The sequence below is a fragment of the Pelodiscus sinensis genome, chromosome 6, assembly GCF_049634645.1.
Source record: "Pelodiscus sinensis isolate JC-2024 chromosome 6, ASM4963464v1, whole genome shotgun sequence".
Classification (NCBI taxonomy): domain Eukaryota; kingdom Metazoa; phylum Chordata; order Testudines; family Trionychidae; genus Pelodiscus; species Pelodiscus sinensis.
Window position 1 is genome coordinate 35,486,656 of NC_134716.1, and position 26,238 is coordinate 35,512,893.

General features: G+C 43.8%; 1 protein-coding gene across 1 annotated transcript in view; it reads right to left on the reverse strand.

Annotated features, from left to right (window-relative positions):
- Positions 1–26,238, reverse strand: part of TRPM6 (transient receptor potential cation channel subfamily M member 6) — a 116,862-nt gene that overhangs the window by 65,341 nt on the left and 25,283 nt on the right. The window contains exons 8-15 of the mRNA XM_075931717.1: positions 25,318–25,492; positions 21,907–22,030; positions 18,605–18,677; positions 18,381–18,481; positions 10,820–10,954; positions 6,951–7,004; positions 4,483–4,623; positions 1,190–1,327 (exon numbers count right to left, since the gene is read on the reverse strand). Coding sequence (XP_075787832.1) covers positions 1,190–1,327; positions 4,483–4,623; positions 6,951–7,004; positions 10,820–10,954; positions 18,381–18,481; positions 18,605–18,677; positions 21,907–22,030; positions 25,318–25,492 — 941 coding nt within the window. The remainder of the gene's footprint in view (positions 1–1,189; positions 1,328–4,482; positions 4,624–6,950; positions 7,005–10,819; positions 10,955–18,380; positions 18,482–18,604; positions 18,678–21,906; positions 22,031–25,317; positions 25,493–26,238) is intronic.

Below are 26,238 nucleotides of genomic sequence, written 5' to 3' on the forward strand. Positions count from 1 at the left end.
CTTTTATCAACAAAAGCACAAAGTGCACTGAGGTATTCAGTGTAATTTCAAAATTCTGAAGCTGTGTCCCAGCTTTTAGATACTGATCCTGATGTTCAGCTCCTCTACTCCTATTGATTTCATTAACCTAATTTTGCTAGTGCGCTAGTTTACTTGTCACTAGCTAGTCTCACTGATGGAAGAAAATGGACTAGCAAAAATCAAATCATTTTTAATGTGTGTATCACATTTACAGTAAGTTGTATATTTGTGGTGTGGTGCGTTTCAGCTTGAACTGTTGCACATTCAAGTTGGGGGGAAATTCCTGTTGGCTTCCATGACACTACTCTGATGAATAACTGCTCCCTGATGAGGTTCACTAGAATTACTGGGGGCAGTTTGTGAAGTCCCATGGACTCAATTACTTTAACACCAGATGAGACCATCATGATCATCTAGTATGACCTGCACATAACAGACCACAGAATCTCATCCACATCTCAAGTACCCCCATCATCTCTGGCTTGGTTTCTGAAATCCTCAAATCATGATTTAAAGACTTCCAGTTACAGAGACTCCACCGTCTACTCTTGTTCATACCAGCAAGTGACTCAGGACCCCATGCTGAAGAAGAAGGTGAAAATGTCCAAATTTTCTACCAATCTGACCTGGGGAGGGGGGAGAGGGAGGATTCTAGTTTTATGTTCAGTTACCTGAGAGAAAAACATTATTCTTTGTTATTTGTACCTGGCATAGTTACTTTCACGAGAAAATATTTGGCCATCTGCTTGCAATTTACAAGATCGGCTCTTTTCTCAAGGGGATCATTATTACCACTTACACAAAAGTTTCTGAGAGGTTTGGAGCAATGAATGCCTACTCCTGCATCCAAATAAGAGAGTTTTTCATCTGTGCCTCATACTAGATTTCGGCAATGTGATATTTCAAAGGATAAAAGCCCTTATTAGCAGAGGGATGGAAGTTGATGAGTTTCATTGAAACAACTGGAGATTTACCTTGGTATTGTAAAAGAGCAGTAATGTACTTCTTGAGCTGTGTGCAATACAACCTGGTGTTTAGGGAGAGTTAAGCTTGACAAGCACCTAGCCTGCCTCTCACATGTTTACAATAACTGTCTTGACAAACTGATCTATTTTTCCATCTATTGTACCCCTAACAAATTCCCAGCACAAGCAAGCAATGACAGTACCTTGTATTTGTATGGCTGTGCTGTTCTGATGAACTGAGAATGCAAGGTGTTTTCAGCAGATCCAACTCTGCTACCCATCTGGTTATTATGGCAAAAGGAGTGACAAGAAAGGCTCTGAGCAAAGCTGGAGACCACGCTCTGGTTCCAAAGACATCCCACCGAACACAAAGAGAGAAATACAAATTAGGGATTAAAGTTGCTCCTCTTGGTGATCTACCCGCCAGCTTAATAATTACTGGGGAGTTTCTAGAAACTATGACAACAAAGAAAAATGACCTCTTTCTCATCTTACTCTAAGAGAATACACCCAAGCTGGAATTTGCTCAGAACTCTTGTTGATAATACCCATAATGTATGTAAGAACCTCTATTTGATAGGCCCTCCTATTTACATTCCTTTGGACAGGAAATGTCTCTACAGATTTGAGCTCTGTGGTCTGGACTTCTGTAGTCTGGAACTCTCCATGGTCCAGCATTCCCATGGGTACTCCTGAGATGGAGCCAGGCCTGCTGGCAGAGGGAGGGGGGTAAGGAGGGTAACTGCCCGGGGGCCCGGTGATTCAAAAAGGCCTGAGGTGCCTAGATGCCACCGCTGCTACAATAGCATCAGCATCAACTGGAAACTCAGGCCATTTAAATCTCCTCTGGGAGGTGCTAACCGCTGGTGGAGGGGGCACGGCATGGTCTGGGTGGCACTGAAGGCTGCCTGGCCCTTCTGCTCAAGGCCCCACCCCTTATGGGAGCACATAGCTGGGACCCGCACAAACACGTACCCTAGGCACCCAGCAATTCTGTCAGCCTTCCGGGCGGGAGCATTTACAGGGAAAAGCTAGTCCCGTGCTCAGCAACTCTTCCCCCCACCCTCCCAGAGCTTCTGGAGCATTGCAAATAGCTCATTTGCAGCGCTCAAGCTCAAGGAGGAAGAGAGAAGGAGGACAGGAGATAGGGAACACTAAGGGGAAGAGGCAGGGTGACTGCAGAAACCCCTTGGTCCAGGCCAAAGAGCTGCTCTGCAGGTGGCAGTAGGGCTAAAAGTGCAACCTGGCTGCTGTGGAGTTCAGTGTGCTCCTGCAGGGCTGTGCTCCTGGGGCTCTGGATCCACCAACTCTCCCCCCGAGCGACTCCTCAGTCCCTGCTTGGTCAATGCTGGCCCCTCTGCTGCCACCAAAGCAGGCCCCACAGCTGGCAGCAGCAGAGAGGCCACCACTGACTGAGCAGGGATTGCAGGATACTTGGGAGAAGAGGCAGGGTGCTGTGGAGCCCCGTAGTTAGCAGCCAAGAGCACAGCCCCATGGCCAGTGGTGAGGGTTGAGGGCATAGCCTGGTGGCCGTAGGCTTGGTGTACTCTTTCAGGACCACGCTCCTGGCCCCTGGTTGGGGGTTCTACAGCTACCCTCCCTTCCCCTCCTACCCCCTCGCCCCCGAAAGCCTCCTAGTCCTCACTCACTCACTCAATGTCAGCCCCTCTGCTGTGCCAGAGCAGAGCCCCATAGCCAATGGCAGCAGAAGCTCTCCTGGTACAGCAGATTCCCTGGTTCGGAAGATGCTGAATTAGGGAGGTACAACCTGTACCATCTCTGGGGATTTCATTCAAAATTATTCCAAGGCAAGATGACCACCCAAGTGAATTGTTAATACCATTTCCATCAGCTCCTATGTTTGTTTGGGTTTTTTTGAAGATCTGGTTCCACTTAACTCTATTAAAAACTTGTAATATTTGAGTGCTCCAGGTGTTTTGCAGTCAGCCAGCACTTCCAATATTTTTGATTAATTAAATTAATTGGGTAACTATCTTTTCCCATTCATTCTCTAATTGTATTCTATAGTTTTCCTCTAATTTCCTCATACCAGTTTTAGCTTTTCCATTAATTCTGATGGCAATGCAGTGGGAGTTTGGCAGTACTGCTCCTAAAGTTCTACTCTGAAAACTGAGTATGGAAAAAAAGGCACCTTCTTAGTCAATTGATTTTTTTTTTTTTTTTTTGGTGTAGTCAGAGTTATACAGATTAAATATCCCTGGCCCAGCACCCTTGGGGCCTGACCAGTCCTGAACCAGGGAATTTGCTGGATCAGGGGAGCCAGTGCTGGCCCCTTTACTCTTGGCTGAGGTCCCAGCTTTGCTCCCGGGAGCTGCACACCAGGGCTCCACTAGAACTCTTGTGCTTGGGCCGTAGGACTCCATGATAGGGCAACAAAATGGCAAATTAATTTTAATATTGATAAATGCAAAGTAATGCACATTGGAAAAAACAATCACAACTATACATACAAAATGATAGGGACTAATTTAGCTATAATCACTCAAGAGAGAGATGTTGGAGTCCTTGTGAATGGTTCTCTGAAAACACCTACTCAATGTGCAGTGGCAAGCAAAAAAAGCAAAAATGAAGTTAGGAATCGTTAAAAAAAAGAGATAGAGAATAAGAGAGAGAACGTCTTATTGCCTCTATATAAAAGCATGGTATGCCCACATCTTGAATACTGCATACAGATGTAGTCGCCTCATCTCAAAAGAGATATATCACACTGGAAAAGTTTCTGAAAAGGGCAACAAAAAATGATTAGGGGTTTGAAATGGGCGCTTATGAAGAGAGATTAAAAAGACTGGGAATTTCAGCTTAAAAAAGGAGGTGACTAAGGAAGGATATGATAGAGGTCTATAAAATCATGTCGGGTATGGAGAAAGTAAATGAAGAAAAGTTATTTACTTGTTCCCATAACATAAGTACTAGGGGTCGCCAAATGAAATTAATAGGTGCAGATTTAAAGCAAACAAAATGAAGTTTTTCTTATACAGAACATAGCCTACTTGTGACACTCCTTGCCAGAGGATATTATGAAGACAAGGACTTTAACAAGGTTCAAAAAAGAACTAGATAAATTCATGGAGGTTAGGTCCATCAATACGTATTAACCAGGATGGGTAGGGATGATGTCCCTAGTCCTTGTTTGTCAGAGACTGGAAATGGATGATAGGAGAGGCATCACTTGATGATTACCTGTTCTGTTCACTCCCTCTGGGGTATCTGGCATTGGTAACTACCGGAAGACAGGATAGATGGGCTAGATAGACATTTGGTCTGTCCAAGTATGGCCATTCTTATGTTCTTAAGATTGATATGGAAATTAGTGAAATAGATCGAATGCCATTTTACTATTAATGCCATTTTAGCCGTTACTTTTTAGAATAAAACCACACTTGAAGTGAAAAGCGTTATAATTCTTATTAGACAAGCATGAGTGTTATATTTTGGCAATTCCCAATGACATGAATTGCCATTACGCTAACATTACCTTGCGTTTTCTGTAAAGACTGTTGTACAGAATTCTGAAATGTTTCCTTGTGTAGCTGCTTCGATAAGCTCCACCTATCAGATTTTCTATCACCAGCCCGATATCAATCAATGATATTTTATAATCCAAAGGAAGGGTGCTCTGTAAGACAAACATTTACAACATTTTATAATGCCATTGTTTATGGTAACCTACATATCCAGTGTGAAGCCCTGACCCCAGTGAGTGGGTCGCTGCTACATTCACACCACCGACTGATGGCTCTACTTATGACTGAAGAATTGGGACCCCTAAACCTTACTCTTAACTAAAGATACCACCCATAAGGAGCTGATGGAGGAGCTCCAGAGTCCCTAATTGGTTCAAGTGGACTATTTAATCCAGAAGGAGACTTAGGCAGTTGTTTGTATACAAAGTGAATTCTACATTGTAGCTACTACCATCCACTACCTGAATCCTGGCCTTGTCCCTAATTCCTGGCATCAACTGTGTCCTGTTCCCAACCTCATTCCAGTCTCTGAACTTTATTACGCTGGTTTCTGACAACTCCAGTTACAATCCTAGGCTATCGTTGACTTCCAACTCAGTACTGGCCCTCAGCTGCCTTCAACTCCTGTGTTCTGTCTGGCTCCAGACCCAACTTTCAGTTCTGACACCTGGCAGCTGACTCCAGACCCATCTGTGGGCCTCTGCTTCCTGAACAACATGCTGACCTTCAAGCCAGACCACCCAAGACTTGGTCACTGCTACCAAACTTCTACAGACCATCACACTCCGCTAGCATGAAGTAAGTTGTGAAATCTTGTAACATAAACCCCGTAAGTCTGATAAAAAATACATACAGCGAGATCAACAGCCACCGTGGGCCCCAGAGCAAGGTGTGGGGGGAAGGAGCTTGCTCTGTGACCCCTGAAGGGGCAGGGCCTTGGGACAAGGGGCAGAGCGGAGGCAGCCAGTCTGTGGCATAGCCCAGATCATATTATCACCCTCCTCAGCCTTCAACAGCCTAGCAGCAGTGGCCATAGCCCTGGGCCCGAGGCAGTGGCCCCCTTTGTTCTGCTGTTGGCAGGCCTGAACACATAGATTCTTCAGACATATGACTCTGCTATAAAGTAAGATAATGAAATACCTGTCAACATGTTATGTACCAAAATTGGTAAAATGATGTGTACTATCCACTGCACTGTAAAGTTTATAGGGATGTATATTACAGTAACGGCATTTTGTAGTATAATTCAAAACATAGGCAAAACCAAACTGCATTGCAACAGTCGGGAGGTGACATGTTAAAAAATAATAATAAACATGCACAAAAAATTTTAAAATTCTATAGGCCCTCAGATAAATAGGATCCAGGAGAAAAAAAAAGATTTGAAGTAAGCTACTCACTGGATTAATTTAAATTACTTACTTAAGGCCTTTTCTATACTTACCCTGAGGTTCAATTTCGCAGGTCTAGTAAGTACCTGCTAAACCAAACACTGAGAGTACCCAAGTCAGCTCCAGTACTCTACGGGGTCATGAGGAGTAAAGAAGTTGATAGAAGAACTTTTCCCATCGATCTCCCACAGTGGGGATTCTGGAGCAATTCAATTTAAGTTATGTTGATTCCAGTTATGCTATTCTCGTAGCTGGAGTTGTGCATCTTAAAATCTAATTTCTCACATAGCGTAGACCTGGCCTAAGAGAGGTGATCTTGAAGGCCTGGTTTACCCTTGAAATCTGATCGGCCTATGGGTTAGATAGAGCACCTTACTTAATCCAACCTAATTCCTAGGGTATATGTGAGTAGGTTGTCAGAAGACTTCCTTTTACTCTAGGATGCATAAGCTTGGCACAGAGAGCAAAATTAATCCAGTTTAAATCTGATCATCTCTCGTCCTTGCCATCAGATGAAAAAGAACAATGTCAGCCCTTCCTGTGTTTGCAGTGTCACAAGATACAACATATAACAAAAGTTTGAAACAGACTAGATCTGTTTCAAGGCTGTTGCTAATTCCACTCTAAGCAATAATTATTCACCATCACCTTCTGTTCTTCTATCTAAACACTGCAGTATACAGAAAGTGTATTAAATCCTGTCAAAATATTTTGATGTCACTATTGAACAAAGCAATCGTTTTGACTGAAAAAAATGCTTAGATTATGAACTGTAGCAAAATTATAGCAACAGTTCCTTAAATCCTTGATGCTATGTAATAATGTTACTTTTGTAATTTAAGTTAAGGGGAATTTGAACTGTTGTCAATGTAAGCTGTACCATTAAGGTACAGAACACTGGAGAGCATTCCATAGCAGTACAACAGATCAACTGCTATGGGGAATTAATGGGCTAGAGACAATTCATTCAGTAGATATAAAAATGTAATAACTAAACCATCATTTCTAATTCTAAACATGCTACAGTATTGATAGCAATTTGTGTCACTAGATAGTCTGTGAAGCCCAGAATTTCAGTTTTAGATTACCTGTTTTACATCTCGAACAAGATGATGCAAAAGTAGATTTGTTGGTCCTTGTTTCTGTCATGTTAATCAAAAGAAAAAGAAATAAACAAATGTGCATGTTTATGTGTTAATTTCAAAATCAATGAAACAGATGGAGAGAGATTTCCCCCAGATAATTAGTATTTATTCCTGCACAAATGCCTTTCAATCCAAAACTGCACCTGGCAACTTATCACAGTCCTGGACCTCTCCTAAGAAGAAACTAAATGTCTTCTCAATTCAATTGCATGACAATTTTTAATATGCAGAAAATTCACTAGCGTAGAAAAAAATCTAAACTAACCTCTCATGAAATTCAGCTTGAAACATGCTGCCCAGAAGTGAAAGACTGATACATAGACCCAATCATCACCAGCCCCAAAATCATAACATAATAGTTACACCTAATCAAAATTTTTCATTTACAATTTTCTGAGGAACTACAGCCTTTCTTCAAAAATGAAAAATGTAATTTGTTTTTTCAGATCAGATTTTATTGAGGGAGCTCCTTCTTCTTCTCCCTCTACCCATCCTTTTTTTTCTCTCTCAATTAAAAAATTGTAACAAAGAATTTTTTTCAAACAGGTTCACCATTTTTGATCAGCTCAAGCATTAATACTTCTTGTGAAATTGAAAACATGTTGTGTTCTGTTATCCTTTGTTAAATATGCTGAGTACCTTTTATTCAGACATGAATGAAAACAAGTTACAATAGATTTCACCACCTAGGCATAGTGCAGAAAGGGCTTAGGGGTATCCGTCCCTTCACACTCCTGAGTAGGACCTCTTCATATTCCATCTCTCTTTTTGTCCTCTTTATAGACTGCATTAATCCACAGAAAACTAAAACAGAAGCAGGGTCTTCAAAATCTGCATGCATTGTGAAGCTGGAGGTCTTTCAGTTCCCCTCCTTCAACCCCATGAGTCCAAGACAAAGAAGTGGATTTTGCCCTTAGGCAGAGGGTATGGCTTGGTGATTGAAAAAAGGGCTTTGAAACTACTCAGCAAGTGTATAATGATTCATCCTAGCAGGACATAAAATGATCAATCCTTTGGGCTGGATTGCAATTCCCTTAGGCTGTGTCTACACTACAAAGAAAAGTCAGAAAAATATACCCAAATTGAGAACCGTAGTTTGCATATCTTTTTTCTGCTTTTCTTCCGAAAGAGGTTTTTCCAACATTTGGCCCATCTACACGGGGCCAAATGTCAGAAAAAAACCCTTCTTTTCGAACACTCCTTCTTCCTCATAAAACGAGGTTTACAGGGTTGCCGAAAAACACGTATGCTTTTCTGACATTTTTTTCGAAAAAGCAGACACGTTCCTTGGTATTTATTTATTTATGTATTTATTCCTGCACAGTTGTACAAATGCCTTTTAATCCAAAACTGCACCTGGCAACTTATCACAGTCCTGGGCCTCTCCTAAGAAGAAACTAAATGTTTTCTCAATTCAATTGTATGACAATGTTTAATATGCAGAATATTTACTAGCATAGATAAAAATCTAAACGCATCTCTCACGATACCTCCGGTATCCCAGAAAAACTCTGTAGACTAGATATACCTCATTTTAACCAGTCTAGTCTGGCACTCTTTGGACCTGATGAATGCTGAACCAGAGAATTTGCTGAACCAGAGAACCACGGAAGGTCAATGTTATTCTAGCAGCATTACCATCATTTCCTCTGCCTACTGGGCTCTTAGAAGACATTTAGGAGTAAATTAGCGCTAAATAACAACACAGAACACTGAGGACCAGGACTGATGGCTATAAACAAACTTTATGAGACACAGGAAACTTAGCCTGACCCATGAGAAGTGGACATCTGGCTATCTAAAATCATGCTGGACCACAGCTGTTGTTGGACCAGAGATGTTCAACCTGTACCTTACTCCAACAGTACCACAGATTGTAATACAACTCAGTACAAGCCATAGTTCCTCAGATTTGTGACCAATTTCATAAAATGACAGGAGATGTAAAATAGGCTGCCCTTCTGGAACTGGTGAAGAAAATGGCTATATTTGTGGGATTTCAAATACAAATGAAAATTTAATATAAGTGAGCCAGCTTCTTGCTATTTTGGAAAAAAAATCTCTCCATATGGTAGTTGCAAAATTAGTCTTGGCCTAGGAAGCACTAAATTAGTTGATATTATTTAGGTGCAATACTTTTTAAAACATCTTTATGGACCCCATATTGCAAGATGACAGCGCTGCAGGAGACTAGACATGCATCTGTGATATTTACATGCTTGCACTTTCTGTAGCCACTTATACCTTATATTCTGATCTGGCAGCTTTATAGGCCTACTTTGTCTGGACGTAACTGGCTATGCAAAGGATGGAGCAGCAGAGAGCCAGGTCCTATGAGCTAAATTTTCAAAGAGGTTGTGCTTCTGAATTCAGCATCATATATATAGTAGGCCAATGTCTCTGAGTCTGTAACGCTGAAATGCTGGCTGTTCCCTCTGGGCGGCCCATGATGCATGGGGAGTGCAGGGCCCAAATGGCCGCTTGCTCCACTTGCTCCCCTGTGGCGTCCCAGCTGAGCAGCGCAGAAGTCAGCCAAGCGCCATGGCAGGAGGGGAAGGCAGGTGGGGCGGTGTCATGCAGCGTGACAGTGGCTCCAGGCCCCGTGTAGCACAGGGAGTACGGAGTTCAAACGGCCGTTGGGACTCCACGGTCCCCCGAGTGAGAGGCGGGGGGGCGGAGGAGAAGAGACAGAGAGAGAGAGAAAGGCAGGAGGCGGACAAGAGCTGGGGGGGAGGAGAGAGGCAGGAGGAGGAGGAGAGAGAAAGAGAGAGAGAGAGAGAGAGACCAGAGGCTCAGGAGAAAAGACTGACGTGGGGGAGAGACCTGAAAATCCCGTTTTATGACGGGCTAATTGGCTAGTTAGTTAATAAAAACAAACACTTATTTCAAACAGGATAGGAACTGAGAGTCTGTTGGGTTGTCCTTGTTCAGACAAGTTTACACCAGTACAACAAGGCTACGTCTACACTGGCCCCTTTTCCGAAAGGGGCATGTTAATTTCACAGGTCGTAATAGGGAAATCCGCGGGGGATTTAAATATCCCCCACGGCATTTAAATAAAAATGTCTGACGCTTTTTTCCGGCTTTTAGAAAAGCCGGAAAAGAGCATCTACACTGGCCCCGATCCTCCGGAAAAAAGCCCTTTTCCGGAGGATCTCTTATTCCTACTTCAAAGTCCTACTTCAAAGTAGGAATAAAAGATCCTCCAGAAAAGGGCTTTTTTCCGGAGGATCGGGGCCAGTGTAGATGCTCTTTTCCGGCTTTTCTAAAAGCCGGAAAAAAGTGGCGGACATTTTTATTTAAATGCCGCGGGGGATATTTAAATCCCCCGCGGATTTCCCTATTACGACCTGTGAAATTAACATGCCCCTTTCGGAAAAGGGGCCAGTGTAGACGAGCCCCAAGAGTATAAAATATTATGTCTCACAGATTGCAATGTAAATGGTAGCATTTCCACTCACTTTATACAACAGGGACCTTCCATCCCTGCCGTTTCTAGCTACAGCTTCTCTCCAAGTTACAAATGAGTTACCGACCAAACACTTGGCCGTAACTCGATCCATTCGTAACTCGGACCCCACTGAGTTACACGCGACCGCACTGTTCGTAAGCATGGGTCGCGTTCATAATTCAGGAACCGCCTTTACAACCGCTCCATGGAAGCTTTGGTTCTAAGCGTGAATGGTCGTAACTCGACCATTTGCAACTTGGGGAGCAGCTGTACTTTGTCTTTCTATCCATCCAATAACTAACTATCTAGGTATTTTACATCTAGTTAGAAGTTATTTTGCAATGGGGTTTGAAGCACTCACTGTATTATAGAGTTCTTCTAGTCGACAGATAGTAAGGAAACGGTGCAGATTCACTCCGTGCTCTATCAACAACTTTACAAAGTCCACTCGGTCCATCACTAAAGCATCCAGCATTGCTTGTTCCAGGGAGCCAACCTTCAAAGGATGAGGGAGATGGGGAGGAAAAGAAGAGAATGTAAAAAAATGCTTCTTCATAAAATAAAACAAATCCTGAACAGGCATTAAAGATCTCTCTCTCAATGCTCTGGCCTTGTATTTCCTGTGCACTGTAGAAAATAAAAATATGTAAGAAGATGCATCTATGTAAAAATCTAGTGTAGAAAACCAAATCTGAACAAAAACTTCTTTTAATTTGTCTTTATACCATTGCACTGGACAGTTCATTTGTTATTGTCCTTGTTTTCAAGTCACTTCAGCTCCAACATTTAATCTGTTATAATGAAAAGATTGTCTTGTTTGACACATAACAAAAAAGAGAGGAACTATATGAAACCAAGGTATTTAAAAGAAGGGCTACATTAAAGGAAAGAACAAATGTATGGAAAGATAAACTTTCAGATGATTATATTTGAAGATGGTAAAAAAGAAAAGCATGTAACACAGAACAGTATCTACATTAAAATGGAGGACCCAATGTTAAAAGTGCTCCAGGTATAGGACTTTCATTTAACTCAGCGGGATTTTCTATGGTGGGCTCCAATTTCAAAAATACCCACTTTGCTGCTACAAAATATACACATATAAATATCCACACAAACAGGCAACTATGTGCACAAAATGCATGTTTTGGTGTGCAAACTGGGAAACAATACATACCTATTTTGCGCACACAGGTACTTTTTCCAATGTGCAGGTTTATGCTCTGTGGATGTAATGTGTGTTAAAATTTGTCACGCTGTGGCTGTGCACTTTGTGTAATGTTATTAAATTACTGTGGTTTCAAACATTTTTCCAAGTGGCCATGCTAGGATTAGATTTCCATTAGCAGTTATTCAGTGTGGTGACAGTGTATCTAAAAAGGGTTAGACAGCCATGTGGTTAAGAGTTAGAGTTACAGTCTTTACAGTCTATTTAATGCTGAGCTGACATGTACGCAGAAATGTAGTGACAGCTGCTTATAATCATTACATACTGAATTTTGAAAACATTTTAAAAAGGAAATAGCCCAGAATCCATGCATAAGTGTGCACTTTTGTTTGTGTTATGTCGTGGGGAGTTTCACAGCATAGGAAGAAATCAGTGGAAAGGCAGAGAGCTGGAGTAGGTGCAAGTGTCCATTTTATTGCATAGCACAGAACTCACTAGAACAAGCCCAGAATAGCTGGGCTGACCCCAGTGACCTACTCAGTTACCATAACAACAAGATCTATATCTACAACCCAATATACAACATATGCCTCCCCCCTTAATAAAAATGTCCCTTTAAGAAAACAAAAACTAACTATGAAATGAGGGTAGAACGCTTCAAGTTCCCAGCTAACCCTGGGGATTATTTTGCCCCATCTGTGAGTTAATCTCAACTAAAGGTCCAGCCGTTGAGGAGGCCTCCGTTGATTACGGCGGACATCTGGCATTCTCACACCCGAAGATGTTATGGGTACAGGCCTGACACTGGGCTGGGAACTTGAAGTGTGAACAGGTGAGGCTGTTGGATCAGCCTGCTCTGGGAGGAGGTTATTGTTCGCCGCTGGTGGTGATGGAGGAGGAGAGTCAGGAGAAGGTGATTCTTGACACGGTAGCTCACCAGCAGTGGGAAGAACGGGCAACTCAACTGGAGATGTGCCTTGGGGGCAGGAATAACCTGTCAATAACTGATCTACATGCCGCCGCCAGATGAGATCTTTCGCAGTCCGGACAGTATAGGAAACAGGTCCTGTTTGAGCAATAATAGTGGCAGGGACCCATTTAGGAACATAGCTCTGAGCCAAAACTGTCTGTCCAGGACTAAAGGTTCGGTCTTTTGCTCTGGATGCACGCCTGATGACTTGACCTTCCTGCTGACGTTGCACAATTTGTCGTGGTTCTGAAGGTTTCAGCAAATCAAAGCACGTGCGTAGCTGATGTCCCATCATTAGAAAAGCCGGGGACACTTTGGTTGTAGCGTGAGGAGTGTTTCTATAGGATAGTAAGAAGGTGTCCAGACTCTTTTGTACGAGTGAATGTCCTCTAACCGATTTCAAAGCTTGTTTCATTGTCTGGACAAACCTTTCAGCCAATCCATTTGTGGCCGTGTGATACGGTGCTGAAGTGATATGATGGATCCCGTTTGCTTTCATAAAATTTCCAAACTCCTGAGAGACAAACTGTGTACCATTGTCACTCACAAGTTGTTCAGGAATACCCAAATGACAGAAGATTCCCTGTAATTTTTGGATAGTACTCTCAGAAGTGTGGAAGCAGTCCTCAGCCCCAGCTCTTCCACCAAAGGCCCTGCCCCGTCTGGGAGCACAAAGCGACTCCTACTCCCCTCCCCCCCACACCTTCCCCAGGGGCCCATCAAGCTGTCAGCTCCCCTGGTTTATGTTGTCACCCTCTGAGGCATGGCAAATGGAACTCCTGCCCACTCATTACAGCTCCAGGTCCTCCAAAAAAAATAATTAATAATACAGTTTCATGCTGGATATCATTCAAAAGCCCTTCCCCTTCCTCCCCCCTCTCCTCCCAAATGCAATGGTGGCATACATGACTAACTTTGAAACATTATGTAAATAATATATTGGAAAAAATATTTAAAGATATTTTTTTCTACCGTTGTACTTTAACATGGGTACCCATTGTTTATCCTAGGGAAGTTAATTTTGGCACATAAGACTGAAAACATTTATTCCAGGTGGGAGGGAGGGGGGCCAAGCATCCCTCATGGTCCCAATTAATGCTGGGCTGGGGAAGGCTGGGGCAGCACATTGCTCCAACCTCCCTCCCCCATGCTCTGACCAGCCGGTCAAAAGCTGGGACTGATTCTCCCCTCAAGCGGGACCCAGCCCCACCACCGGCCTCATTCCTGGGAGATGGGGGAGGGAGGGAGAAATCAGCCCAAACCTTCCCTCGGCTAGCCGTGGGCTTTTTAATTATCATGCACGTACCCCAAATGACAGCTGGGTCCCTAGGAGCACACAGACATGAGCCATCACACATCCCATCCCTGCTCACATGCACCATGGGCACTCCCACTCTGCACTCCGCCTGTTTCTGACTCCATAGAAGTCATGGTCATCTGAAGAAGTGGGCTGTGCCCACAAAAGCTCATGATCCCATCTACATATTTTGTTAGATTTTAAAGTGCTACCAGACCATTTGTTGTTGTTTAATCCATAGAAGAGTCAGGTTGGTGGGGGGGTTGATTGCCCAACTAGCCCCCCAGCTCAGGTAGCTGTGTTCTCCTGTCTCCCTTTCATTCATCTATTGACACCTCTTGTGTGTGTGTGGGGGGGGGGGGGGGATGGGATTAACAGCACTGCATTGTTCTGGGTGATGAGCAACTTTGCATATTTAAAGAGACAGGACAAGACCCAGGTTGCAGGGGGTGATGTGGGGAGAGGGTCACAGCCTTGGATTCATCCCTGCAGCAGGATCAGCATAGACCCCAGCCCACAAAAGCAAAGTCATGATACAATGCAATTTGTCCACTGCTTGCTCTGCTGGGCCTGTCCACACTGGGGGGCTCACAGCTGCTCAGGCCTGGTGCATGGGGAGCCCACAGCAAGGTGGCTGCCCCATGTGAGTGGACAAACACTGGCAGTCTCTGCTCATGCTAGCATGCTAGCAGGGTGGCACATGTGGGCATTCCCTGTCTGTGACTAATGGGCGCTGCCTTTTCAAGGGAAAGAGCAATCATGCCCACCTAAGGATTACAAAGCATTCTACAAGGGGGAGAGCTGTCACTACCCCTGCTGTAAAGAAGGAGAAACTCAGACACACAGAGGCTAACAGCCTGATTTTTCAGATGCTCCCAATGGGAGTGCTGCAGTCCGCCAACTGGATCCACAGAGAGAGATCCACTAAAAACCATGGCAACTAGACAATGTCTGAGTTAGGAGTAGGCCCAGGAACCCCAACACCTGTTTCACTACTGAGCTAGGAGTAGGCCCAGGAACCCCAATACCTGTTTCACTACTCTAACCACTAGATACACTGCCTGACAGAGGGGATAAAAGCCAGAGTCCCGCTCACTCCCCAGCAAGGGAAATGTAATCAAAGGCCATGGCTTTGCTCTGCCAACAATGGCAACATTAGCCCTGCCCCACACAACGCAGCCTGGTCGCCTACTGCTAGTTCCAGCACCATGTTTGTATGTCAAATTCTCAGAATAACATTTCTGTCCCTGAAGCCTCCATCTCCCCGTTGCGTTAGAGGGGCTGTCTCCAGCAGGGCCACTAATGCTCCATTTTTACCTGGGCCTTTTGGGGCTCCAGCATTGGTAAGGCTGAAACAGGATGGAACCACGTCCTTCATTACCTACCCTTAAGAGTTATCTTTGGTTAGAGCAAGGAGGAGGAGGTGCCAGGACAGTCAGGCCCTATTCCTAGCCCTGTCAGGAGAGTGGAGTTAAGCTAGACAAGAGGGACTGGGAGCAGGACTCCTGAGTCCTAGTCCTAGCTCTGGCAGGGAAATGGGCTCTGATGGTCAGAACAGAAACATCTGGATTCCCAAATCCTTTTCATCTCTGCCATAGACTTCCTGGGTGGCCTTGGGCAAGTCCAATAGCCCCAGTGGCTCAGCTGTCCCAGCTCCGAGATGAGGGAAATGGTCCTACCCTGCATCCCAAGGCCTAAGCTAGCTCAGTGCTGCCTTAGAAACTGGCCTGAACTAAAAGCCAAGCTTGTAACAGCCCTCAGCCTGGCAGAAGCTCATTTCTGGCCACTGTGTGGACTGCTTTCTCCCCAAGGCACCAGGCCGTGACTGACGGGCGGCCAGAGCTCCCAGGTTCCCCCCACCGAATAGGTGAGAGATGGGAGCCAGTTAAACCTCGCCTGCTTCCAGGAGTGGGGTTTTGCCTGTTGATAGTGTGGCATTCTAACGAGTGCCCCAGGTCTCTGCCAAGCTGTCTGGAAAGCCAATAATGACACAAATACAATGTATGCTTCACCCCCTCTTGCCTTGCAGAACCCGGCTCCACAATTCACCACTTCGGACTACTGTTTGTGCGATTGGGGTTGGAGGGATTCCCCCGCCCCTTATGCAGGGGGGTTGTGAAGGGTGTGAACGCACCCCGGGTGGTCCCCCAAGTAAGCTGGGGCTGATTTCCCCTTTCCCCAGGAGTGAAGCTGGGGGCAGGCTTTGGCCTTGCTTCTGGGGGGGCAGAATCAGTCCCAGCCTTCCCCCAACTGGCTGGAGCATGCTTACTTGTGGGACCATGGAGGGATGAGTTCACACCCTTGTGGTCCATATTTACGCAAAAAGCATCCCCCGCAGAAACACCTGCGTACGGGCCTGTATTCATCATTGTCATTATCACTGTTCTCTTTAGTTAGGGCACCACAGCCAGACATGCTGTCACACTGGTCCTCAGCCACACTGTACTCACATAACGCCATCCAAGGCAGGGTGAAGGCCAAATATTTGCAGGGTGGTGAGAATCTGATCTTTGCACAGGAGCATTTCATTTGCTGAAAGATTGATTTGGGAGTGCATGGCATTTCACACATAACTAGTGTGCCTAGTCCCTTCTCCAAAACCCATCTGTGACAATAAGGAAGGAAAGCTTTTGATGCACTCTGTCATCATGGATCTTTTTCATTGCTTTATAATTTCCCTATTGACAACAGATATACATGTATCTTATGTCAGTGGCAATTTTTCTCAATTTGTCTGTTTCTTGGAAAACAGCCACCAATGTAGCTCTACAAGTGTCATAATGTTGATCTTAAAATAGTAAACTTGGCATATGAACAACAGTGCACAGCAGTGACTGCCTCAGCCGTACTGACACTTTTAGAGTGAGGGGAGAGTTGTAGGAGGCTAAATCAAATCCCTTTGCGTAAGCCTTTCCAGCCAATCTTCCAGGAGCCAGGACTGGTTACAGAACTATCGTATACACACCAGGTTGTGTTCATCACAAGATCCTTTCATGCTCTGCCAGATCTGGCTAAGAATTATTGCAGTAAGGTATTTTATACATAATGCCACCTGGTGACTGAATAGTATAATACAGTTTAATATTCTATTATGCAAAAGATCCTACCAAATTCTCGGTTCACTTTGATCAATTTCACAGCCATGGGGTCTTTACATTTCACAATTTCAGACTTTTATATCTGAAACGTCTTGGTGTTGTAACCATGGGGGTCCTGGCCCAAAGGTGGATTTTACGGGATGTCAAAGCTGTTTTGTAAGGGCGTTGCAGGATTGCCATATTCACTTCTGTGCTGCCTGCAGAGCCCAGCTCTGAAAGCAGCAGCTGCAGTTTCCTGCAGGTGGAGGAGGTTCTCAGAGGTGGAGGCGGGTGAGTTCTCCCCGGTGCTGCTAGGAGCCACTATTTGGGGCATTCTCAACTGCTAGTCAGGCTTAGGGCAAGAGGTGAATTGAGTCATGGGCCCAAGAGGCCTATGCCCAGGGCCCGAAACAACTTTAAAAAATGGGTCTCTCAACCTGGACAGGAGCCATGAAGTGGAAGGTGTTGTGTGGGCTTAAGTCCAGAGCTCAGATGCCCTGAATCTCAACAGAAGCCATGGAGGCTGAAGCACCAGTCCTGGGCATCCCAAGTCCCAGCTAGAGACATGGCAAGAAAGGGAGTAGAAACTTGGAGCTCAGTCAGCAGCTGGGGGCCGGAGCGGTGAACCCAGGAAGGAGCCACATGGGGTGGAAGCCCTGAGTCCCATCTAGAACCCGGGCACCGTTGCGGCATGAGGAGAAGGAGGCAGCAGCAGTGCCCAGAGCCTGGGCAGGAACTGCAGCAGAGAAGAGGGGAGGAGAGGGGGTAACGGCAGCAGCAATCCCAGACATCCTGAGCCCAAGCAGAAGCCATGAGGTGAAGAGAACATAAAGAACAGAAGAACAGCCATACTGGGTCAGACCAAAGGTCCATCTAGCCCAGTATCCTGTCTGCTGCCAACGTAATATAGCACCGTTGACTGGCCATCTAGTGACAGTTATAGCAGACACCAGAGGGAGATATGTTCAGCAGTATGTCCAGCAAGAGAGGGGGGAAAAGATTGTCAAAGAAAAATATGGCAATTTCAGATGACATTCAAGAAACCTCTGTCCACTGGATGGATAAAACATCTGTAAGATTTTTATACCCCATTCCTCATTATTGTCTCTGCGGGTGGGATGTTCCAAAGGAGTTTGGCTCCTCCCTTCTACTGAAATCAGTGTATATTAGGAACCTAAACAGAAATTAGGAACAAAACTTAGAGCATTCCACCTTGAATGCTCCCTAAGAAAACTTTGCATTTTGCAAAATTAAAAATGCTTGTGCCAACAGATAGGTATCCGAACTCAAACTACAAGTTCCTCATCAGACAGAGTCTGACAAATGCAAAGCAATGGTGAAAACCCAAGGAGAATAAAAGCCTTGCTATAAAAAACAAATACTTGCTGGGAAATAAAATGTAAGAAGTACCTTCCAGTCTTGTCCACAAACCAAAATATGTTTCTTGGCAATGTCCAGTCTATTCCATGCCAATGCCAAATTTAGCTGATCTGATGCAGACATATTTGTACCTAGAGAACAGGAAAAGGCATCATTAACTTTCATACATGAACTTCTTTTCCCTCCTTTTTTTGAAAGGGCATGTCAATGAATCTGTAGATCATAGGAAAACAGAAGTATTGTTAGAGAAGTACCTTTCAAGAGTGCTGTCAGGATTGCCAAATCAATGTCCTGCTGCTCCTCTGACTCTGCATCAAATATGGTTATCTGTCAGTGTTGCAAAAGCACATTATTGGGAGGGGGAAGGTGGAAAAGCCCTTCCAGAGAAACATACGGGGGTTCGTTCTTGATCTAGTGTGCAATGAAATAAGTTGCACAACTTTCAGCAATGTTAACACAGGGATCTATCTATACATCAATGTATCTCCTTGTGCACCACAATGAAAATGTACCATTTAGGGAACATCTACACAGCAACATTATTTCAAAATAACTTAGTCCATGTCCACACAACAGGTAGGTATTTCAAAATAACGTCAAAATACTCTCAAGCTAGAGGACTTCTTACTCCGACTCCTGTAACCCTCATTTTATGAGGAATAAGGGAAGTGGAAGGAAGAGTGCTCTGTTTTGAAATAAGTGCTGTGTAGACACTCCCAATTTCAAAATGAGCTATTTTGAAATGGAGCTACATCAACTGCATAGCTTATTTGTGTAGCTTATTTCAAGTTAAGCCCTGCTGTGTAGATGCTCCCTTAAGGTATGTCTACAATGCCATTAAAAACCCATGGCTAGTCTATGCCAGCTGACTCAAGCTCACGGGGCTGTTTAATTGCAGTGTAGATGTTCAGGCTCTGGCTAGTGCCTGGACAATATGACCCTACAAATCAGGAGGGTCCCAGAACTCAGAGTGCTTCCTGACCCCTAACAGCTATGCTCCCTGAGACCGAGTCTAATTACAGTATAGACATAAACATAGACTCTTAGTACAAGAAAATTAGTGTGCAAATCCTCATATTGCTAATCATGTAGCACTGAATCTCACACTGTTTGGATGGCCTGGAAAGCAGAGACATTAAGATTTGTACAATGACACCTACCTACTTACCACTCACATAATGGAAGATCTTAATACTCTGTAATATGGTGGCCTGCCCGTTTAGGGACCAAGTGTCTTGGGGCTAGCCAGACCAGTTCAATCAGCCCCTCTTGCTCCAGAATTAGCTGCCTTTCAACCTAAGCTGGTTGACTAATGGGGTCAAGTAACAACCTGAAGGGCCTCATAGAAGGACTGAGAAAACTCAGTTTGGGGGAGGAACACCACAAGGAATAAGATGGGCTTACGTGGAGAGCCCTGAAATAGGGTCTGGAAGGACTCTAGGGAAGCAGCATTTTCTCCCAGAGAAGAGACGCATAGGGGACATTTACACTGAAATTAAAAACCCAAGGTCGGCCCATGCCAGCTCACTCAGGCTCATAGGGCTTGGTCTAAGGGGCTGTTTAATTGTGGTGTAGATGTTTGGGCTTGAGCCAGATTCCAAGCTCTTAGACTCCCACTCCCTCCCTCCCCCGCTGCCCAGGGTCCCAAACCTCCAGCTCAAGTGTCAACACCACAATTAAGTGGTGTCTAATTGCCCTTTAAGGTAGCCCAGAAGCCCACAGGATGGGTTGAAGAAGAATCCAAACAGGGCCAAAAAAAACCTCGTTTGTCTAAACATTACCTCAAACGAAGACTGAGCTCAGAGTGATTTAGCAGGAGATTTTAGCCATGTTTCTCCCCAGGAGAAACAAAAAATAACCCTGGTGAGGGGAAATTGAGGCAGGCAATGCCTGCAGTGTTATGCTCACTATCATGAGTACTACTGGGCAGGCATGGCCTGTGACAACTTGGTACTAGAAGTTGGAGTCATGACATGCAGTCCAATCAAGGAAGGATTATGGGGCAGAGAGATACAGACATCCTCTCAGCTGGGGAACAGCTACCTTGACAAAAATAATATATGGAGGGGCCTGGTGAACCCCTTTTTGCAATAGGGAAAGGAGTGGAAAACATCCTCCTTCCTCCTCGTGACAACACAAGCAAACACAGACATTCCTCCTGCAGCTGTCAGAAGGCCAACAAAAGCAACAGTGGCTACAAGAACCCCAGCACTGGTCAGGAAGAAATGCTCTGGTGTGCTTCACAAGTGAAAATTGGAGCACAAAAGGGTTGCCTTCTCCTTAAAGAGGAAAGAGGGTAAGTCCTTGGAATGGTGATATGTTTTACATGTGAGGCAACAGAAGATACTAAAAGGCTCTGTCACACAAAGAACTTCAAAAAGTGGGGAGAGGGATTGTAGCAAGGGCAGGAGCCCAAGAATAGTGAGCAGGAGTAAAAACTGCAGAAGCAGACCCTCAAGACCCATTTAAGGCCAACAGAGGCATAAAGGAATTTCTTGGTAAAACAGCTGACACAAGAGGGACAGGCAAACAGGAATCTGTAGAATCTAGTTTCTGCCCTTCAGCAACAGCTATCAGTTCTGGAGAAAAAGTTCAAGGCTGTGAACACAGGAAAACATTGTGAAGATAGCAGGGCAAACACAGAGGCTGAAGAAGCAATGGACTGCAGTCACAGAAGAGATAGGAACCTATGCAGTACCAGAGGGTGTGCCCATGAAGGCCCTCATCTCTATAGCCGAGAGACAATGGACAAAGTTGAAGGAGATGCTCCATTTAAAGAGATGCACTCCTATGTGAATGTTGGAAGACTGGAAGAGATGCACTCCTATGTGAATGTTGTGGTACAAGCCATAAAGCAGGAGCAAGAGCTCACCTGTCTCACTCAGGAAGGAGAATCCATGTGTGAAATTGGCTGCCTTGGAAAAAGCCACGCAGCAGACTATGAAAGAGGAGTTAGCTGAAGGAAAACATGGAATTACAAGTAATGGCACTGGAAGATGACGAGAAGGGGTTTTATCTCCAGATCTACAACATGAAGAAAAGGTGCTGGGAAAAAGACCAATTGGTCTCAGAAAATAGCCAGCTAAGAGAAGAGCTAGAAGTATGGCAGCTAGGAAAACAGCCTGTCCAGGCTTGATGTATGGTTATAAATGGTAAAACTTGCACAGGGAGCACACAAAGCTCTAGGGAAGGAGGGAAGATGTGTAAAAAGGTGGCCTGCCTCTTTAAGGGCCAGGGGGGCTGGGGCTTGCTAGCCAGCCCTGGTCAATCAGTCTGCATGTGCCAGCATGAGCTGCTTCCCAGCCTAAGGACTCTGGACGAATGGGTCTGAAACATTTGGGCCTCCTAAAAGGGCTGGGAAAAGTCAGTTTGGGACAGGAACCACTTATGAAACCTCCATTTAACCCAATCAGCGTGTATAAGGGTAACTGAGGACAAACTTTGGCCTGCTACCTTTACTGTGCCTAAGCCAATATATTCCATAAACAACAACAAAATTGTTGTTTTACAACAAAATAAGTGACAATAATACAAATCAACAGTCTGTCATACTCACAGATTCTCTGTATGCCATACACTCCATCAACATTTGTAGTAAATGAATGGACTGTTGCTGCCCAAAATTAAAGGTGTTCTGAATCATTATTGAGATCTCCTCCTTCAGCTGTGGGGCTAAGTCTCTGAGGAACAAAACACAGAGACAAGAATTAATTGTACCACTGGATGCCTCATCTCTTTCTCAGATGTTACTCCAATGGAAGAAACTTGTGAGAACAGAGTAGACTAGTGCATACAACAAAGCATACTTTTGTCTCCAGGACCATATTGCCTTCACCTTCTACTGCATGACCTATGAAAACAAAGACAGGGCATAACCAATATACAGATTTGTGTAATACTGAATGTAAATGTTGTGAACCAATGTAAATGCAATCATGAGAAAGCTAACTGTTTTGAAAAGAATTGTGAATGAAGTTGGTAAAAAATTAACCCAATTTCAATTTCTTGAAAAACATTTCAAACTTGCATTTGCAATATTTTTCTATCTTTTTAATTAAATTTTGTGAAAATAATTTAAGTTGCTTGGTATTATACTTTCCATTTACTGTTTCCTCCCCCCCCCCCCTTATTATCTTTTTTCTAATTTCTCCTTTCTTTTAATTTACAGTAAGCTTTTTAAATTTATTTCTTTTAAACAACAAGAAAAATAATGGAAAAAAGTAAAAGGTGGAAGAAAATTAAAAGAAGTGGGCAAAAAAAAAGGTATAAAAAATTACCAAAATACATAAAAATTACATTCTAAAAAGTTAAGCAGCAACATCAACAGAAGGTACTGAACAAAATATATACAGTATCGCAAATTTTTAAATAACGGCAATGTTGTGAATAAAGGTCCATGACATTTTTTTTTTTAAATTGACAATTTTTTATCAACACTTTTACTTATTAAAAACACCATTTCCCATGGAAAAAAAAGTAATTCAAAAATGTTCACATGTATTGAGATTTGAGGTGCATCGCTGGCTCTGAGATTAGTTTGAGGTTGAGCATAAATGTGGGACTTAGTTAATGTTAGGGCCTATAGATTTCCATAGGATTAGGGATCCTAGATTTCCATTGCAATAGAGCTCATAGGTCCCTTGGGATAAGATGCAGGCTGACACCTACAAGCATCCCTTGAAATAATGTTGTGGCTGAAATGAGTTGATCATTTTGGAATAGAGTAGAAGTTGGGGCCCACCAGAAGACCCAGACTAGTGTCAGGACTGGAAGCTATAGCAGTTGTGGGCTAGCACCTGGGACAAGACTGATCTGTGATTCTCGGCTTAGGCTAGAGTTGAGACCCATGAAGAGCCAGGGACACAGGTAAGGTTTAGGCCATACGGAGACCCAGGAAAAGATTAAGAATCAAGTAGGCGGCTGGCCCCAGGACAGTAGAGCTCCTTAGCCTAAGGTTCTAGCTCAGAAATCAGACCTAAGATTGAAGATAGGGTTGTATTAGTGTCCTAACACTGGCCTGAAGCCCTGCCACTGACCACAAATACTGGAGCTCAAGGAAGACTACAGGTTTATAGCAACCACAAGTCTTAGGCCTAGGATTAGAGTTGGGATAGCCAGAGGGACCGGGGTAGGATTATGGTCAGTGACCTAACACTGGCCCCCACTAACCACAAAAACTGCTCTAGCCTAAGGAAGGCTACAGACTCCAGTCACAACTCTAACCTAGAAAGGACAACAGGCACCACGCCTGACCCTGGAATGGTGAGGACTACAAGACTGAATCATAACCATAGGCCAGTGAGACATTCAGGACCCAAATATAAACCTAGCGCGGCAAGCCATATGGAAGCCAACCTTAACAATAGCCTGGAGATGCCTCCAACTCCAACTCTAGCTGGGGGTGGGGGAAGACTTCTGACTTCCAACTTCCAACTCAAACCCAATACAAGGAGAATTATGCCCTCCAATCCTAATGCTATTCTAACAACACCTTAAGACTACAAGACCTAACTGTGCATGGGGAGACTTCCAGTCCATAATGCTAGCTTAGACATAACTATGCGGCTAATAATAATAGCATAGGGAGTGTGCTACAGCCTTCAACCCTAAACCATACCACAAGCCTAGTCCCAACCATAGCAATATCTCAGACAGAAGGATACAAACTCTAAGCCTAGAGAAAGGACTCTGAGGCTACGTCTACACTGCAGTGCTATTTCGGGCTCTTCCGCGTCTTTTGAGTGCGCCCATTATTTCAAAATATAACGGGTTCACTATTCCAACATCCCTAGAAACCTCATTCCACGAGGAGTAAGGGACATTTCAGAACAGTGATTTATTTTGAAATAAGTGCTGTGTAGACAGCTTTTTACGAAATGTGGTGCTATTTCGTAAATTAATTTGAAATAAACTACGCAGTTTGCATCACTCAAAATGTGTCACTTATTTTGAGCTTCAGGTACAGTGTAGATATACCCTGACTGTTCTAAACAACATTCTAACTAAAGGAACCTATAGACCCAGACCTTAACATTAACATAGTGACACCTAGGATCACAAACTAACTATAGACTGGACAGTGCTATGGGCCCAAGGTCTTAATGTTGACCCACTGATGCCTAGGGGTCTCAAAACTAACCCAAACTTATGGATATCTATGGTCTCCGACTTGATCCCTCACCCAGAGAGGCCACCATGCCACAACCCTAACTTTGGAAAAATCTATGGTTTCCAGTCCTAGCTCTAGATTACTGCAGTCAGAGGTCTCCAACCTAAACTTATGCCAGGGAAAAGCATGGATCCAAACTTTATCCATAGCACATGGAGACCTACACATCCAAACACTAACTCTAGAATAAGAAGCCCTCCAAACTTAACCCCGTCCCAGAAAGGGCTATACATAACAATATGAAGAACCCCAGAAGAAGCAAATGTGAGACTGGGGGGAGCTGAACTGGCATGGGGCAAACTGAGAGGCTAAGTGATGGGAAATGAAGTTATGGGGTCTGGGTAGAAGGACAGAATTAATTGCTTTGCAAGGGACAAGCAGATATGTGAATGAGTGCTCCTTCACAGCAGCAGCCAGAAATCACTTTGCCCAATATATTTAGGATGGTGTGCAATGCTAGTTGTCTCAAATAAACCAACTCTGGAGATGTGCAAGGGGATTCCAAAATTTAAAAATTTAAAAAATTTAAAAAATTTAAAGACTGATCCTCAAAAAATAATCTAATGATTTTTTGTGCAAATCTCATTATTTTTAAACAAAAGGGAAATCAGAAAGAGAGATTAGATCAAAGAAAAGGCCACAGAGGGTAGAGAGGTTGTCATTGGGGTGGTATCAGAACTCTGGAGTTCCTGGCACACACTACTTCAATGTATTTCTCACCATTGTCTTTGATTTGGAGACAGGCGTTTTCACTACCACCACACAATAAAAAAAGTGGTTCAGCTGGCAGCTACTCACCCAGTATCTGCTGTGTGCTTATGAATAAAAGCCAGAAGATCTGCAGCTCTGCCAGTGCCCTCGCAAACCACCACAGGGACCGCAGGAGTATCTCTCACATACTCCCAAACCATTAAGATCACGTTTGGGCCTCCTTCCACCACTAGTCCAACCACTGGAACACCTTGGCCCATTCCTGTTTCAATCCACACATAACCAGTTATTAACAGCAAAGTTATCACTCCCATAGAACATATCATAAGCATAGGTCTGTCAACCTGGACTCACACAAAAAAAATCTCAGAAACCATGCGAGAGATGTCTTAATTCATAAAAACAATAAAAACAGAGGCATTACAAGGCTGTCTCTCAAGGGAACTCTGCCATTAATACAAAAGATTATTGAGAATCTTTAGGTAAGATTACAAGTATGGGCCCACGAGGAAGGAAATGGAGCTCAGACTACCTGCCCTTCCCTTGCATGGCCTGCCTTAGCAAGTACTGTGGGTTATGGTTGCAAAATTTGTGCATGCATATACAAAAAATTATGCATATAAATATTTGTGCACACACTGAAGAGCAAGTTGGTGGGTTTTTCTAAATTGTCTATATGGTATGTATTTTGGGGAGAGGTGATTTTAATAGTTTGAAATAGCTGATAGTTGAGCATTACAGAATATTACAGAAAACAGCAATGGACATGTCAAATAAAAACCCAATAGGCAATAGTTACTAATTTTCTGTTTTTAATATTGAAAACTGAACAGGAAACAAAAAACATGAATGAATTTAAGAGATTCTTGGATATGTTTCTATGCTTACAAGATATAATAAGTAAAAGGAAGCAAGGAACTAAATAGTACAGTTCACCTAATGGTGTTTCTTTCTAGCAAACCCTCTGGTTTGATGATTAGACCAATATGACTGATGATGGTCTTATTA